At 38.6% G+C, this 17,500-nt stretch overlaps 1 protein-coding gene across 1 annotated transcript in view; it reads right to left on the bottom strand.

The window, feature by feature from the left end:
• LOC137653513 (potassium voltage-gated channel protein eag-like) overlaps positions 1-17,500 on the bottom strand; it is a 562,168-nt gene that overhangs the window by 28,879 nt on the left and 515,789 nt on the right. The window contains exon 16 of the mRNA XM_068386969.1: positions 11,173-11,323. Within this exon, the coding sequence (XP_068243070.1) occupies positions 11,173-11,323 (151 nt within the window). The remainder of the gene's footprint in view (positions 1-11,172; positions 11,324-17,500) is intronic.

Below are 17,500 nucleotides of genomic sequence, written 5' to 3'. Positions count from 1 at the left end.
CACAGTATATATATCATCATCATCTCTTCCTACCCCTATTGACGTAAAGAGCCTTGGTTAGATTTCGTCAGTCGTTTCAATCTTTAGCTTTTCAATCAATACTTCTCCATTCATAATCTCCATCTTCACACTTCATAGTCCTCAGCCATGTAGGTCTGGGTCTTCAAACTCTTCTAGTGCCATGTGCAGACCAATTGAAAGTTTGGTGAACTAATCTCTCTTGGGGGAGTGCGAAGAGCACGCCCAAACCATCTACATCTACCCCTCACCATGATCTCATACACATACAGCACTTAAATAATCTCTCTTACAGTTTCATTTCTAACCCTGTCCTGCCATTTCACTACCAATATTCTTCTGAGGCTTTGTTCTTAAATCTACTAAATCTGTTGGATATTATTTCATTGCCATACCACAACTCATGTCCATACAATAACATTGATCTCACTAGACTGATATATAGCCTGATTTTTATATGCAATTTTAGGTTATTTGATTTCCAAATTTTACTTACCCTAGCCATTGTCTGATTTGCTTTTTTAAATTTTTCATTAAAATCAAATTCTAAAGATCCAGTATTAGAGATCATAGTTCCTAAATACTGTATTTAAATGATTCCACCTCATTAATCCTTTCTCCTTCCAATGATATTTTATCTTCCATTACATGTTCTGTTCTCATCATCTCTGTCTTTCTTCTATTTATATTGAGCCCAACCTCATGTGATATTTCATGCATTCTGATAAGCAAGCTTTGCAAGTCCTTTGGCATTTTGCTAGTAAGGGAGTGTCATCAGCATACTCTAGTCTGCTAATTTCTTGTTACCAATCCAATCCGATCCTTCTCCGCCATCCCCAACTGTTCTATGCATTATAATTTCCATGAGGAGGATAAACAACATAGGTGATACTCCACTGGTCACTGGAAATTAATTTGATAGGACTCCATTAACTTTGCACTTGCTATGCTCATGAACTGATTTAATCAAATTTACATATTTAAGAGGAACTCCATAATTACCCAGGACTCTCCACAAAATTGGCCGGTGCACACTATCAAAGGCTTTTTCATAGTCCACAAAAGCCATCAAAAATGGATTTCTATATTCTACACAATGCTGTACAAGTCATAAATAAAAATTTGGTCAGTACAACTACTGCCTTTTCAAAATCCTGCTTGTTCATTTCTCAGCTTTTCATCAATCTTTCTCTCTAGTCTCTTTAGAATGAGCACACTATATATTTTCATGACAAGTGATGTGAGTGTGATGCCTCTGTAATTATTACAATAAAGTCAAATCACCTTTTTTTACATTTTCACCAACACTCCTAACTCCCATTCATCAGATTTTGCCTCTTCATTCCACATTCTACAAAATAATCTTGTAAGTATTCTGGGAGTCACTTCATTTTCGGCCAATATCAACTTGGCAGTTGTTCCATCGTATCCCGGGACTTTCCACCTCTTGAGTTTTTTAATGATAACTTTAACTTAAAACACACCAAGTTCATTCATGGGCACATCCATGTCTTCCTCAGCTTCAGGTATATCAACCAAATTATCCCCTTCATATCTCCTATTCATGACCTCACTTAAGTGTTCCATCCAACATTGCCATTCTTCATCTTCTGTTGTTATAACAGCTCCATCTCTCTTTTAGATGGGTATATGCTTTTTTGCCCCAGTAGAGATATCATTAATAATTCTATGAGCAATTCTTAGATCATAGCCACTCCCTGAATTATTAGCTTTGTCAGCCTCATCGCGTTCCTGTCTAAATATTATTTTTGTAAAACTTATTTCATTTTTTAACATTCTCACTGAATCTTTGCTTAATATTTACAATTTTCAGTGTGTATATCATTACTACATACAGTATACCAGTTTATTATTATCATTATCATTATGATAATTATTATTATTATTATTATTATGCCACCTGTGGCCGCGGGGGCATAAAAACAATTAGAATAGCGCCAACGTATCCCTGCATGTCGTAAGAGGCGACTAAAAGGGATGGGACGAGGGGGCTGGGAACCCCCTCTCCTCTATTATAATCCTATGAGACACCAAAGAGGTGGAGCTGGGGGGAGAGTGACTGCTCCCCGCACTCTAGTTTTGGGGTGTTTGAATGTACAGTAGTACCATAGAGAGTAAAAGATGTGAGATTGGAAGTATGTTTAGGAATAGAAGGATGGATATATTGGCTTTCTGTGAAACAAAGATAAAAGGGAAAGGTGAAGTGATGTTTGGTGAAATGTCTGATAGAGTGTCTGGGATTGAAAGGGAAAGAGCAAGAGAAGGTGTGGCTTTATTGCTGAGTGAATAAATGACAGGTAAAGTAGTGGAATGGAAGGAGATATCATCTAGCTTAAAGTGGGTAAGGGTTAGGTTGGGTAGGAAATGTTGGGCTTTTGTCAGTGCATATGGGCCAGGTTGTGAGAAAAGTGAAGAAGAGCGGAATGAGTTCTGGAATGAATTAACTAGGTGTGTAGAAGGAACTATGTAGTTGTCATGGGTGATTTAAATGCTAGAGTGGGCGCTGGAGAGGTAGAAGGTGTCATTGGGAAGTATGGCGTACCAGGTGAAAATGAGAGTGGTGAGAGACTGGTAGATATGAGTGTTGAGCAATAGAGGGTGATAAGCTCTAGCTTTTTCAAAAAGAAAGATATAAACAAGTATACATGGGTAAGAGTGGCAAATGGAAGAGTGGTAGAAAGGGCGTTAATGGATTATGTGTTGATAACTAAAAGAATGTTTGGAAGATTGAAAGACGTGCATGTATTTAGGGGTATGGCTAATGGTATGTCTGATCATTTTTTGGTGGAAGGAAAATTAGTTGTAGCAAAAGAGTGGGGGATTAGAGTATTTGGATGTAAAAGGGAGTTAGTGAGGGTTGAAGAGCTAATAAAACCGGGGGTAAAAAGTAAATATCAAGAAAAGTTGAAAATGGCATATGACGAAGTGAAAGTAAGAGAAACTGGTAATTTAGAGGAGTAGAAGTTAGTAAAAGAAAATTTTGTTGGGATTGCAAGTGATCTGTGTGGCAAGAAGGTTGTTGGAGGCAGCATGAGGAAGGGCAGTGAATGGTGGAATGAAGAAGTGAAGGTATAAGTGGAAGAGAAAAGGAGGGCTTTTGAAGAATGGCTGCAGAGTAATAGTGTAGAGAAGTATGAAATATATAGAGAGAAAAATGTGGAAGTAAAGCGCAAGGTAAGTGAGGCAAAGAGGGCAGCTGACCTGAGGTGGGGTCAGGGATTGGGTCATTCATATGAAGAGAATAAGAAGAAGTTTTGGGAAGAAGTGAAGAGAGTAAGGATGGCTGGTTCAAAATTGAAGAGACAGTGAAAGATGGAAATGGAAGGTTGTTAAAAGGAGAGGAGGCAAGGAAAAGGTGGGCGGAGTATTTTGAAAGTTTACTGAAGGTTGAGGATAATAAGGAGGCAGATATAATTGCTGTTGCAGGTGTTGAAGTGCCGGTGATGGGAGATGAGAATGAGAGAGAGATTACAAGAGAGGAAGTGAGGAGAGCACTAGATGAAACGAGAGTAGGAAAAGCATCTGGTATGGATGGTGTGAGAGCTGAGATGTTGAAGGAAGGGGGTGTGACTGTACTTGAATGGTTGGTGAGATTGTTTAATATGTGTTTTGTGTTGTCAATGGTACCAGTAGATTGGGTTTGTGCGTGTATTGTACCACTATACAAGGGTAAGGGAGATGTGCATGAGTGTTATAATTCAAGAGGTATTAGTTTGTTGAGTGTAGTTGGAAAAGTGTATGGTAGAGTACTGATTAATAGGAGTAAGGATAAAACAGAGAATGCAATCTTAGAAGTACAGGGTGGTTTTAGAAGAGGTAGAGTTGTATGAATCAGATTTTTACAGTTAGGCAGATATGCGAGAAATATTTAGCAAAAGGTAAGGATGTGTACATTGCATTTATGTATCTGGAGAAAGAGTATGATAGAGTTGATAGGGAAGCAATATGGAATGTGATGAGGTTATATGGAGTTGGTGGAAGGTTGTTGCAAGCAGTGAAAAGTTTCTACAAAGGTAGTAAAGCATGTGTTAGGATAGGAAATGAAGTGAGCGATTGGTTTCCAGTGAGAGTGGGACTGAGACAGGGATGTGTGATGTCACCGTGGTCGTTCAATTTGTATGTTGATGGAGTGGTGAGAGAGGTGAATACTCAAGTGCTTGGACGAGGATTGAAACTGGTAGACGAGAATGACCATGAATGGGAGGTAAATCAGTTGTTGTTTGCGGATGATACTGTACTGGTTGCAGACGAGGAAGAAAAGCTTGGCCGAATAGTGACAGAATTTGTAAGGGTGTGTGAGAGAAGGAAATTGAGAGTTAATGTAGATAAGAGTAAGGTTATGAGATGTACGAGAAGGGAAGGTAGTGCGAGATTGAATGTCATGTTGAATGGAGAGTTACTTGCGGAGATGGATCAGTTTAAGTACTTGGGGTGTGTTGTTGCAGCAAATAGTGAAGTGGAAGCAGATGTAAGTTAGAGAGTGAATGAAGGATGCAAAGTGTTGGGGGCAGTTAAGGTTGGGCATGAATGTAAAGAGAGTTCTGTATGAGAAAGTGATTGTACCAATTGTGATGTATGGATCGGAGTTGTGGGGAATGAAAGTGACGTAGAGACAGAAATTGAATGTGTTTGAGATGAAGTGTCTGAGGAGTATGGCTGGTGTATCTCGAGTAGATAGGGTTAGGAACGAAGTAGTGAGGGTGAGAACGGGTGTAAGAAATGAGTTACCAACTAGAGTGGATATGAATGTGTTGAGGTGGTTTGGCCATGTTGAGAGAATGGAAAATGGCTGTCTGCTAAAGAAGGTGATGAATGCAAGAGTTGATAGGAGAAGTACAAGAGGAAGGCCAAGGTTTGGTTGGATGGATGGAGTGAAGGAAGCTCTGGGTGATAGGAGGATAGATGTGAGAAAGGCAAGAGAGCGTGCTAGAAATAGGAATGAATGGCGAGCGATTGTGACGCAGTTCCGGTAGGTCCTGCTGCTTCCTCCGGTGCTTTAGATGACCGCGGAGGTAGCAGCAATAGGGGATTCAGCATTATGAAGCTTCATCTGTGGTGGATAATGTGGGAGGGTGGGCTGTGCCACCCTAGCAGTACCAGCCAAACTCGGTTGAGTCCCTTGTCAGGCTGGGAGGAACATAGAGAGGAGACGTCCCCTGTTTTGTTTCATTTGTTTGATGTCGGCTACCCCCCAAAATTGGGGGAAGTGCCTTGGTATATACAGTATATGTATGTATTATTATTATTATTATTATTATTATTACTTGCTAAGCTATTACCCAAGTTGGAAAAGCAGGATGTTATAAGCCCAGGGTCTCCAACAGGGAAAATAGCCCTGTGAGGAAATGAAACAAAGAAAAACAAAATATCTTAAGCACAGCAATAACACCTACACAAATGTTTCCTATATAAACTATAAAAACTTTTAACCAAACAAGAGTAAGATAAATTAGATGGAATAGTGAGAATATACCTCCCATTCTGTTTTTAGGCTAATAATCTTATTTATGTGTGTTTGTACACCAATTCCCCATTATACGAATGAGTTCCGTTCCTCAAGAAACATTTGTTAAGCAAAAATTTGTTCATCAAAGCACATTTTCCCCTTGACTTCCATTATAAACATTGAGATAAGTTTTTACGAGCTCACCAAAGTTCATTTTTTCCCCAATACAAGGGTTAATATACAGTAATGAAATAGATTACTTGAACAAATTTGTTTTATTAACATTTATTTGTAGTGCCATAGCCTCTGTACCATGGTCCGGTCTTCCACTGTCTTGGGCTAGAGCTCTCTTGCTTGAGGGTACACTCGGGCATACTATTCTAACTATGAACGAAGAATAACGACTGCGAAACAAAATAAATATAAAGATATAGTCTATAAACGAACGCCTTCCCGAGGCGGCTACTTAAACTATAATAAAGCCAAGGACGTTATTCTTCGTTCGTCCAAATTGGACTTGCTAGCAAAAAATACCATAGTAAAACAATAATAAAAATAATGATAATAATAATGGTTCAAAAATCATAAGTGACTTAACCAAGAACCTAGATGACAGTACCAAATGGGCAATATTAACGTGAAATTCCAGCGAGGCAAATCAAAACAAACAATGGATGCCGACGCCGAGGAAGGCCAAGCCAATCCATAATTAAAAACCACACTACTGGAAAAAGAACAACTGCCCGGTACTGTAAAAAGCTGTCAAAACAAACTATGGTACTTAACATTGGTAAAGGTGAAGTAGTAGCTTCAGTCATGATGAATTAAATCCAAAAACGGGAAAAACACCAAGAGCACAAAAAAATACGACCAAGCGAGAAAGTCCAAAACAGAAGGATGTCCTAGAAGGCGATCGTGTTAGGTGTCAGTAGCGTGGTCCAAGTGTGGTTTCTAGGGCCTCTGTTACGGCCCTTCCCTTTGATGAAGGAATTATCTAAATGGAAGACAGCCTGTGAATAGTTGTTTTCACACGCCCCTGCTTTATACACGACACCCACAAGGTGCTCGCGCGAGGGTAGTAACCTCTGCATTCCATGCTTTTATCTTTCTCTGGTATATTTGGAAGATTTATATCAGAAAAGTGTAAAGAAGAACCCTTTTCACCGGGCGTCACAGGTCTCTCCCCAGAAATAGATTTTTCCTTCGTCAAAATCCCTTATTTACCTTCCTCTTATTTTGTTAAAGTTTTAATAGTTTACATAGGAAATATCTATTTAGATATTATTACTCTTCTTAAAATATTTTATTCTAATTACTTCTCTTATTTCCTGTTTTCCTTTCCTCCCTGGACTACTTTCCCTGTTGAAGCCCTTGGGCTTATAGCCTCCTGCCTTTCCAACTAGGGTTGTAGCTTGACAAATACTACTACTACTACTACTACTACTACTACTACTACTAATAATAATAATAATAATAATAATAATAACTAGAAAAGTAAGGTTTAGAAAGTACATTTTGTTTCTGTAAGTAGTAAAAAATTAAATTCAATATTTTCAATACAGTAGCATCCCCTTACACAAAAAAAAAAAAAAAAACTGTACAGTAGTTTATGAGAACTGGGTTAGCCTCTGTATGAAAAGTGTAAGCAAAACAAACTATTTACTAATTATAATAAAAAAATAAAAATATTTTACTCTACAATAATTCTAAAATTAATAATTCTTAGTTAGAACTCAACTACCTGAACTAACTACTTGTAACTTCAAAATAGAAAAAAAAAATATAATTACATTCCAAACACAGTGCATGACTAAAAAAAATAAAAAGATGAAAGGCAATCACCATCAGTTGGGGTGTGAAACCAAGAAATAAAAACAGCGAGTAAGTAATATTTCCCATTGATTACATTTATAAGTTGAAGGACACTACCGTCTACCATCTATGTTTTCCGGATCAGCTGATTAAGGTAAACTTCCAAAGGATATTTTTTTCATTTTCTAAAAGAAATAATGCTTAAAGGATCATTCTATCATACAATGGTAAATAGTTTTACGTAAAGTACCTTTCACATCTTATTTACTATTGCGTTTAATGGCATATTATAGTTTACCAGAGTTTAATCCATGTAGGAAATGCTTGATAATTCATAGTTCTTAGGTTTGCGATGCTTCCAATTCATTGGGTAGTTTTTGTTCAATTTGGTTCACCTTTTCATAAACTATTTTGCACTTACTGTACTCATGAATTTTATAGTCTTGTATAACATTGTGTTATAACAAAACAGAGCTTTCCCCAATTCCAGTTTGGCAGCAATGAAGATTGCTTTTTCACTTCAGCTACAGTTTGTTGTTAATATTTGACAGTAATATATTCTTGATATTTCTCCGGAGCAAGTAAGTGTATATTTTAAAAATGTACATCTTATTCTAATTAACTTTGGAACATAATAACGGCAATAGTTTATCATCATACAATAATTGAAATACAAGCGAAACAGCAGTTATCAAAATTTGATTGTTCATAACAATACAGTACCAGTTTTTCAGTTATGTTTCTATTGTGGCTGTACGATTTACACAATGATTTTAACATTACTAATGACACTTTTATCATTTTCTTTTACTTGTTTAATTGTAATGAATTTTTAAAGCTACAAATTATCGATAAAATATTCATAACTTAAAATTTTTGCTATGCAAATCTAGGCATGGGAAAAAATTATTTTATTTGTATCTTAGAAAATTTGTTCACCAAAGCTTTGTATATTATGCATTGGTGTATATATATGTGTACATATACATATTGTTGACAGTATATATATACACTGTATATTTATATCAACATACATATTTTTGACAGTATATATACACACTGTATATTTATATACATTTTTATTTTGTTCTTATTTTACAATATTATTTTAGTTGTATTATTGCCCAGAGAGTTCTCCACATGTAAACATTTTTCCAACAAACATTATTACTACTATTATTATTATTATTATTATTATTATTATATGCTTCTCAAGATGAATGAGGTCCTTAGCAGATACTCCTCTCCATGAGATGGCAGTGGCTGACATCATACCCCTTCCAAATCAAGCTGCTTACTCAGTTTCACAACCTTCTTGATGATAGAGTCAATTGCCACCTCAAAGCCATGAAATCATTCACAAACTTAGAACATAGTTGATTTTCCACATACAATGCAAGTTTATCAGCTTCAGTTCAGCTGCAGCACTATCTCATTAACAGCTGAAGGAGTTTTGTAGGATTTCTGAAAGTCCTTGAGAATCAAGTCCTTGTTGTTTTCAGTTATATAATTTTGAGACCATAGGAAATAACCTTTCAAGGAAGAAGGCCTTGCAAGAGCCAATGACACCCTGGTACATAGACTGGAAAAAGGTAGTAGTATTAGGTTGAAGGTTAACCTCTTCGATATTTGCTTCAAAGTCCTCTAAGGTTTCAAGGTCATCACGGGTATCATCCAGCTCTAAGAACAAAGGGCAAACCTTTGGAAGCATAAGACTGTTCCACTTTTGACACAAAAAAGTGGGTAAACCAATTTTTAAGAAATATAGCATTAACCAAGCCTTCTTTTTTTATCTCCATATGATAGGTTGTTGACCCTTCGAAATGCTCTTGAATACCCTTGGATTAGCAAGACTCTCCTTGCCAGATTTATGGCTTGGTGGTCTTCTCCTCCTTGTCCATGTAGGCATGATTCAGCATACACTTCCAAAATATAAGTCTCAACCACATAATTATTTCAGGAAACACACTGCTGCTTTTTTATCACTACTAACAGCTTCACCTTTAACTTTAATGTCATGATAACTGGTATGCTCATTAAACCTACTGCTACTGTCCACAAGCTCTTCACTTCAACTCCCTTGGCCTTTTTTTTTTAATGTGTCAAACGATAATTTTGCTTTTGCCTGAATTACCATAGAGCTGACTGGGATACGCTACCAACTCTGTTCTTAATAAAAAAAAAAAAAAACTAAAAACCTCTCCATTTGAATAAAGATACAAATATACTGCTTTGTAATCACAGATAATTTCATAAGAGCAGATCCCTTCTCATGATCAAAGACATGATCTTCATTCTTAATAATCGTTGCAACAGTCAAATGGCTAAGTCTGAGTATGCTGCTCATGTTAGTCAGATTTTTTCCATTTCTGCCCATTTGAAAACTTTATTTCCATTGTGATAGCTTTTCTTTCCTTTGATACAAGGCCATAATTGTGCATCTCAAGATTGGGAGCCATGATGAGAACATAACGTTAGAGGGAAATATTACCAGTAAAACATAAGGGCTACTGCAACCAGATCGGTATAGCAACAGGAACTCAGAGAAGCTTATATGCTGTTTTCTTCACTCAGGTACTAAGTTATTCTGTTTTCATCCACCACCAATACGAGATCTTGGTCTGGTGTACTTGAACCATCTTGTCTAGCCATTCGTATCAACAATGGAAATATCAAAGGTAAAATATTTTTTATTTATAGCTTATGGGTGATGTGTTGCATTCCTTAAATGTTGAAAGGCGAGATTGTCATAAACCAAGGGCTTACTGAATAATTAGAATGGTAATTAAGAGTATACCATGATAAATACTGGATAAACATAAAAAATCTTACATCCTTAGAGATTTTATCATCTGAGAGGGGTCCAAACATACTATTATACCAAAATGAAATAAATTATCAAATTGTTCTACATTAATAACTCAATAAAATACTTATAGCCAAAAATTTTTATACCTCATTATTTTACCATCATTCTAGGAAATTGCCAGACTACCTATTACAGTAATTTCTACTCTCATTGGGTTGCACTAAAAAAATTGCTTTTCAACAATGAGAGGAACATTTGAATCTAAAAAAGTTAAGGAACCTGGACAGCTAGGTGAGAGAAGACCCATGAGAATAAATAAAAAGTAAAAAGGAACAGCAATGCAAATGATGCCAAAGATATTGCAATGAAGCTGTGTGTTGCGCAAAAAGTTAACTGTAGGGAGAAACTGCTGGTGACTTCATATGCAAGAATCTAAACCCGGGAAGTCTAATTTTCAGAATTAATAACTATCCTGCATCTGAATTAATACTTGAATGAATTACATCATCTTTAATGATCTTAGGACATTCCAGAAATATAAATAAAGAATTCAATTTGGAGTTCTACAAATTTGTCATAATTTCAGACTTGAGACAAGAAATATACATTTCAGAAATACCCAAGCTAAAAGTTCTCTACTTTATTACAATATATACCAGACTTATTTCTCATTAATAAAGTTAAAAAATTTCATATTCACAAACCTGACTCCACTGATGCATTTTATATAAACACACCTTACCAAACTAAAAGAAATTAAGAAGAAATATTTACCTTACTTTTAAATGTAGAGTTGAATAATACCTGTACTTACACAATAAACATATAAAGTTTATTTTGGGGTATTGTTTCAATATAGTAACACACACACTAAAAAAACAGGATAAAATATAACTTGCAGATAAATCATAATTACTGTATAAAAATATCCGTACAGTAAATTTTAAGCATCTGAATAAAACAATAAAATATTTGGGAAAAAGCCATAATAACCAGTAGGAAAACAAGATATTGTATCAAAATAAAATTTCTAATAATTACATGGAAACATAAAATGTTTTATTACCTTGAGGGCTTCGGAAGTGCTGACAACTTCAGTATCCGACCTCTCTCCGGATCCTTTTTCGGGATCTCTCACTCGACCACTCCCTCCCACAACATCTGAAGAGGCACTGTTTGGTGTTCCAGATCCCGTTCCACCCTTATCTCGTCGAAATCTGTTCCAGAAAAAGAAGAATTAGCAGATATTTTATTACATCACACTTCACCACAATGAAGTGAATTATGAGTTTAATTTAAATCTTGTACGTCACATTATAGCTTAGTACCATTGTTTTAATTGTTGATGTTTTAAAGTTCAAAAGATATTGGGCAATGAAATTTAAATTGAAGTGCCAGGAAAAAACCACTGTCATCATACACACCAAAGAGATTACTACTTGTTAATCTGTACAGTGCAAGGTGAGATGGCAGTGCTTTAAAAAATAGATATAAGAGTAAAACAATGATGTCCTACAATGGCAGCACTCTACACGTACAATGGGTACAAGCCACAGTGACATTATCAGTGGTAAACAAAACTAGTCTCTGGAAAATATACAAAAGGAAACAAATTTTTTAAAGATGCTTAGCTAGTCTGTTCATCTCTAGTTAGCAACTATGAAAAAAAAATCAATATGATTAACCATCCAGTTTAGGAATATATTACCGTACTCTATAAGAATTAGAACAAAACTACTTTTAACGGATTCTTTAAAAGAGGAAGATCAAAACCTTTTCGGTTAAGTTGGAAAAGGAGATGAATATATAAAAAGGTTTAATCAAAACAAAATAATTCATTCCATTCTTTCTCTTCTTGCGGGTCGCTACACATGTCCTGCATTACTGTAAAAAAGGGGATGAAATAATGGGTGGATGAATATTCTTTTTCTTTTGATTTAGCCGATAAATAGTTTTTAAGCAAGTACAGTACACACGCTACTTCTGGAAGTATCACTTGCATTTTGCATCATTTGTGTAATCCAGATTTTTATTGGTCTAGAAGGACAATCACTCTTACAAAAGAAAAATGTTGTCCTGAATGTTGTACTGATATTTAATGCCTACCAAAGCTAAAATCACAAATAAGCAATTAGTACTATCATTCTTTATTAGCATTACTGTTATTGTTGGGTTAATTTTAATGCTAAACAAACAGCAAAACAGACCTGACGAGGAAAGGACCTTGTCTGAGCAGAACAAATGAGATAACTCAATTATAGCAATGACATTTTAATTATATCAGAAGCTTTAGCCAGAATAAAAAAGATCAAGCAAAAATATATGAAGGCAAAGAGAAAATCAGTAGAATGAATTTGGTTAAGAAACTCGGCAAATGATATGGATAGCATTATCATCATCTAAAAATTAAAGAAAACCCAAAAGCTACCTCCCTTTTAAAAGGAAGAAAGAATAAAAATTTATGGACTTGTTGTCAATGTCTGTAAAGCAAAAGCCTATGAGATACATAGCATTTGTAAGGAGCAAAAATTCTACACATGGAGTAGGGTGCTACACTTTGGGAGGAACACGATACTAAAACAAGCACTCAAATAAATTAAGAATATAAGAACAGTTGTAATAAGGAAAAAGGGTTGGTGTATACAGAAAGAAAATCTTCAAAAGTGTTGAGAAAGAGTCTGAATCCCAGAGTTACCAAAGCAAGTAATGTTAATTGCAGGATAATGACCAAAGTTATATGTAAATTTAAGCCGGCATATGCATGAATTTTAAAAGGCTTTTTCAAGAATACTATCAATCTATTTGTTTGCACCCAGTTAACCTTGACACGTCAATTTACGACTAGTAAAATTAATCTTTACATTGATATTGATGAGTGTCTTTTACCATCATCTGTTATTTTTCAGTTTAGAAATAAATCTCAATTTAGATTTTTATACATATATATATATATATATATATATATATATATACATATATATATATATATATATATATATATATATATATATATATATATAATATATATATATACATATATATATATATATATATATATATATATATATATATATATATGTATATATATGTATATGTATATATATATAATATATGTATATATATATATGTATATATCTGTATATGTATACATACACTGTGTATATATATATATATATATATATATATATATATATATATATATATATAAATATATTCAGTATATATATATACTGTATATATATATATATATATATATATATATATATATACACATACATATATATACTGTATATATACATATATATATACATATACATATATATATGCATGTATATATATATATATATATATATATATATATATATATATATATATACATAAAGATTTTTTATTTTTCCTAACATACTTACCGAGAACTACTTTCTTAGGAGTTACCTGTAATCTCCTCTCTACCGACCAGAGTTTTGTGTAGTATACCCTACACCCGTTTTCTATGGAGGGCTAACCCGGGAGTGAGAGAACGTGCCCCGAGGGTAGCCTTGAGCTAGGTCGAGGTCCGCTTGGGTCCCATTAGTCAGTAAGTTCCTCGGATGTTGCAAAAAGTCCCTGCAAGGGCAGAAAGGCACTCGGGGAAGGTAGGGAGGGCCATTACCCGAAAGTAGTTCTCGGTAAGTATGTTAGGAAAAATAAAAATTACTTAAAATTTTTGATTTGTTCCAACACAAATACTTACCTCGAACTACTTTCTTAGGAGACTTACACTTTAGGAGGTGGGAGTGGCTTCCTGACCTTCAGACCCAGCAAAGCGGACGCCAAGAAGCCTAGATATGAACTAGGTTCGAAAAAACAAACTGGGAAAACGGACGGTAGGGTAAACTACACAAAGAGCTCACGTTAGTGTCTAAGTACTCACCCTTTGAAAAATCTTCTGATGTTGAGTCCAGTAACAAAGTTGCAGAGACGTGTTCTTCATTGGTTACATAGGTGTGGTTATCTCCGATAGGGATAGGAAACAGGGATTAGAGTGAAAAGGAACGAACCTGTGTCTCCTGGTTTTGCTATCCACGATTGTGCCTGGGGCTTTACCGTTAAATCACTTGGAGCGCGGAGATGACTGTCCCAATGGAGAACCCGTCTAAGGACCTTCTTGAGTAATCCTTGAGGTAATGGGCAGTAAAGGTCGACTGGTTCGACCAGGTGCCCGCTCGAAGGATCTGGCCCACTGCCATGTTCTTCTCAAAGGCTAAGGAAGTGCTCAGACCTCTGATGTCATGGGGCTTGGGAGTACCTGGCAAGACTAGTCCCTCCTCCTTGTAGGCCCTGGCAATAACTTGTCTCAACCAAAAGGATATGGTATTCTTCGATACCTGCTTCTTTGTAACACCTGTGGAGACGAAAAGGCTCTTGATGCCTGGCCGGAGATGTGCAGTCCTCTCAAGGTATTTTCTAATGGCACGGACAGGGCATAACCTCAAATCCTCAGGATTCCCAGTCCTAGGAATAGCTGGCAGAGAGAACCCCTCGAATTTAGGATCCCAGACTGCTGGGTTCTGGGTTTTCGCCACAAACGAAGGAACGAACTTGAAAGAGATCTCTTTCCACCCCTTCGAATGAGAGACGTCATAAGACAGCCCATGGATCTCACCTACCCTTTTCGCAGAGGCCAAGGCCAACAAAAAGACTGTCTTGAGAGTGAGATCCCTGTCTACAATATCCTTCATTGGTTCGAACGGGGGGCTACTTAACATCTTCAGGACCCTAGCTAAGTCCCACTGAGGTACCCTAACAGTTTGAGGGGGGCAGGACTGTTCAAAACTCCTGACAAGCATAGAGATGTGTCTAGAGGAGCCCAGGTCGATGCCCTTCAGAAGGAAGACTTGACCCAAGGCTGCTCGTACTCCTTTTATAGCTGGGATTTACATCCCTATCTCGTCTCTGAGATATACTAGAAAGTCTGCGATGTCTGGGACTGAGGCTTTGAGGGGTTTTATGCGCTTCGAAGCGCACCACTTCGTGAAAGAGGCCCACTTCGCTTGGTAGACCGCTGCCGACGACCTTCTCAGGTATCGCGACATCCTCTTAGCCGTTCCTGACGAATATCCTTCCTTCCTCAGGAGGCGCTCGATAGTCTCCAGGCGTGAAGGCGTAGAGACTGTGGGTTGCCGTGGAACCTGAGAAAGTGTGGCTGTTGTAGAAGATCTGGCCTGTCGGGGAGTGGCCACGGAGGATGGTTTGTCAGGTCTTTTAAGTCTGCGAACCACTCTCTCTCCGGCCACCAGGGCGCTACCAAAGTCATCCTTAAGTTCCGGGCAGCCCTTACTCTGTTGAGCACTTGCCTGATCAATGTGAAGGGGGGAAAAGCGTACACGTCTAGGTTGTCCCACTTGTGCTGAAAGGCATCCTCCAAGGCTGCCTTTGGGTCTGGGACAGGAGAACAATACACGGGGAGTTGTGCGTTCAGCTTGGTTGCAAAGAGGTCCATCACCGGGGAACCCTACCGTTGAATGATGAGCCTGGCTACTTCTGGGAGGAGGGACCATTCTGTTCCTACTATCTGACCCATCCTGCTGAGACCGTCGGCTAGGACGTTCTTTTTCCCGGGGATGAACCTTGTCAATAACACTATCTGGTTCGCTTCCACCCAATCTAGGATCTCTAGGGCGAGATCGCACAACTCCCTTGATTTTAGGCCTCCTAGCTTCTTTATGTACGCTACCACTGTGGCGTTGTCGCACATCAACGCCACAGTGTTTCCCCTTAGTAGATCGATGAAGTGCAGGCAAGCTTTCTGGACTGCCTTCAACTCTAGGACATTGATGTGTAGGCCTTTCTCCCCGTCCATCCAGGTTCCTCTCGCCGTCCCGTTGAGGAGATGGGCTCCCCATCCCTGGTTGGAGGCGTCTGTGAATAGAAGCAACTCGGGAGGTTCGGTCGCGAAGGGCATCCCCTTGAGCGAGTTCGACCGGCAATGCCACCATTCCAGGGAGGGTATTGTGTTTGGCAGGACTGGAATTAATTTCTGGGGCGAGTCCAGTTGGTTCCAGAAGTTCTTCAGGTTCCATTGGACGGCCCAGAGTCTGAGTCTCCCCTGGGGAACCAGTTTCTCCAACGACACCAGATGACCTATTAGCCTTTGCCAGTCCTTCGCCCTCCTGGGTTGCCCCGACACAAAAGGAAGAAGGATCTTCATAAGATTGCTTACCCGCTCCTCTGACGGAAAAGCTTTCACTAGTAGGGAATCCAGTGTCATCCCCAAATAGGTCATTCTGGTGGAGGGAGATAGGTTCGATTTTTCTGGGTTGATCATGATACCCAGACCCTTGCAAAACTGGAGAAGTTTTATACCCTGCTCCTTCAAAACGTCCTCTGAGGAGGAAAGAAGCAACCAGTCGTCCAGGTACCGGATGAGGCGAATGCCCCGCTCGTGAGCCCACACCGAGACTGTCGTGAAGACTCTCGTAAATACCTGGGGAGCTGTCGACAACCCGAAGCAGAGGGTCTTGAATTGCAGGATCTGGGTACCCCATTTCACCCGGAGAAACTTCCGACTTGAGGGATGGACCGGGATTTGGAAGTATGCGTCCTTGAGGTCTATGGTCATCATGTAGTCTTTCTCCCTCAAGGACAGCAAGACCGACTTCGGAGTATCCATTTTGAAATCTGTCTTTCGCACAAACTTGTTGAGAGCTGACAGGTCTATCACCGGTCTCCACCCCCCCGTCGCCTTTTCTACCAGGAACAGGCGGCTGTAGAAACATGGCCCTGGGTGCAGGACCTCCTCCATGGCGCCCTTTTCCAACATCGTGGACACCTCTTCTTGAAGAGCCGCCCTCTTCAACGGGTCCTTGGGTGCCAGCCACTCCGACAGGCTGGCCGGAATTAAAGGCGGGGGTTCCGTTAAGAACGGTAGCCTGTACCCCTCCTTCAGTACGGATACTGTCCAGGGCTCTGCTCCGTGAGCCTTCCATGCTTGCCAATGTAGTCTGAGGCATCCCCCAACCTGAGGCTTGGGCAGGAGTAGGGGCCTCCCACTCTACCTCCTCCTGGAGGAGCGGCCTGAACGGCCTCTCCTGGAGGCAGAATACCCTGTTCTAAACGAGGCCGACGCTGCTGGAGCTCCTCTACGGGGGGGGGCTGAGGCGCTGAAGCCCACGAGGAAGAAGGGGCTTCTCTCCTCGTCAGGTTAGGCGGGGCCTGAGAAGTAGAGGGTTCGTCTGATGCTGATCTCTTGTAGGGGGGCCTCCATACCGGTTGAGGCCTGGGAGCGTTCACTTCTTTTCGTTTAGCCACCTTTTCCATGATCTCTTCTAGCTCTTTCAAGGGGAACAAGGAGTCACCCCACACAGGAAGGCTCCTCACGGCCCTCGCCTCCCTGTCTGGGACCTTCCGGGAAA

This window comes from Palaemon carinicauda, chromosome 14 (genome assembly GCF_036898095.1).
Source record: "Palaemon carinicauda isolate YSFRI2023 chromosome 14, ASM3689809v2, whole genome shotgun sequence".
In the NCBI taxonomy this organism is placed as follows: Eukaryota; Metazoa; Arthropoda; class Malacostraca; order Decapoda; family Palaemonidae; genus Palaemon; species Palaemon carinicauda.
This window is presented reverse-complemented; position numbering and strand designations above follow the sequence as displayed.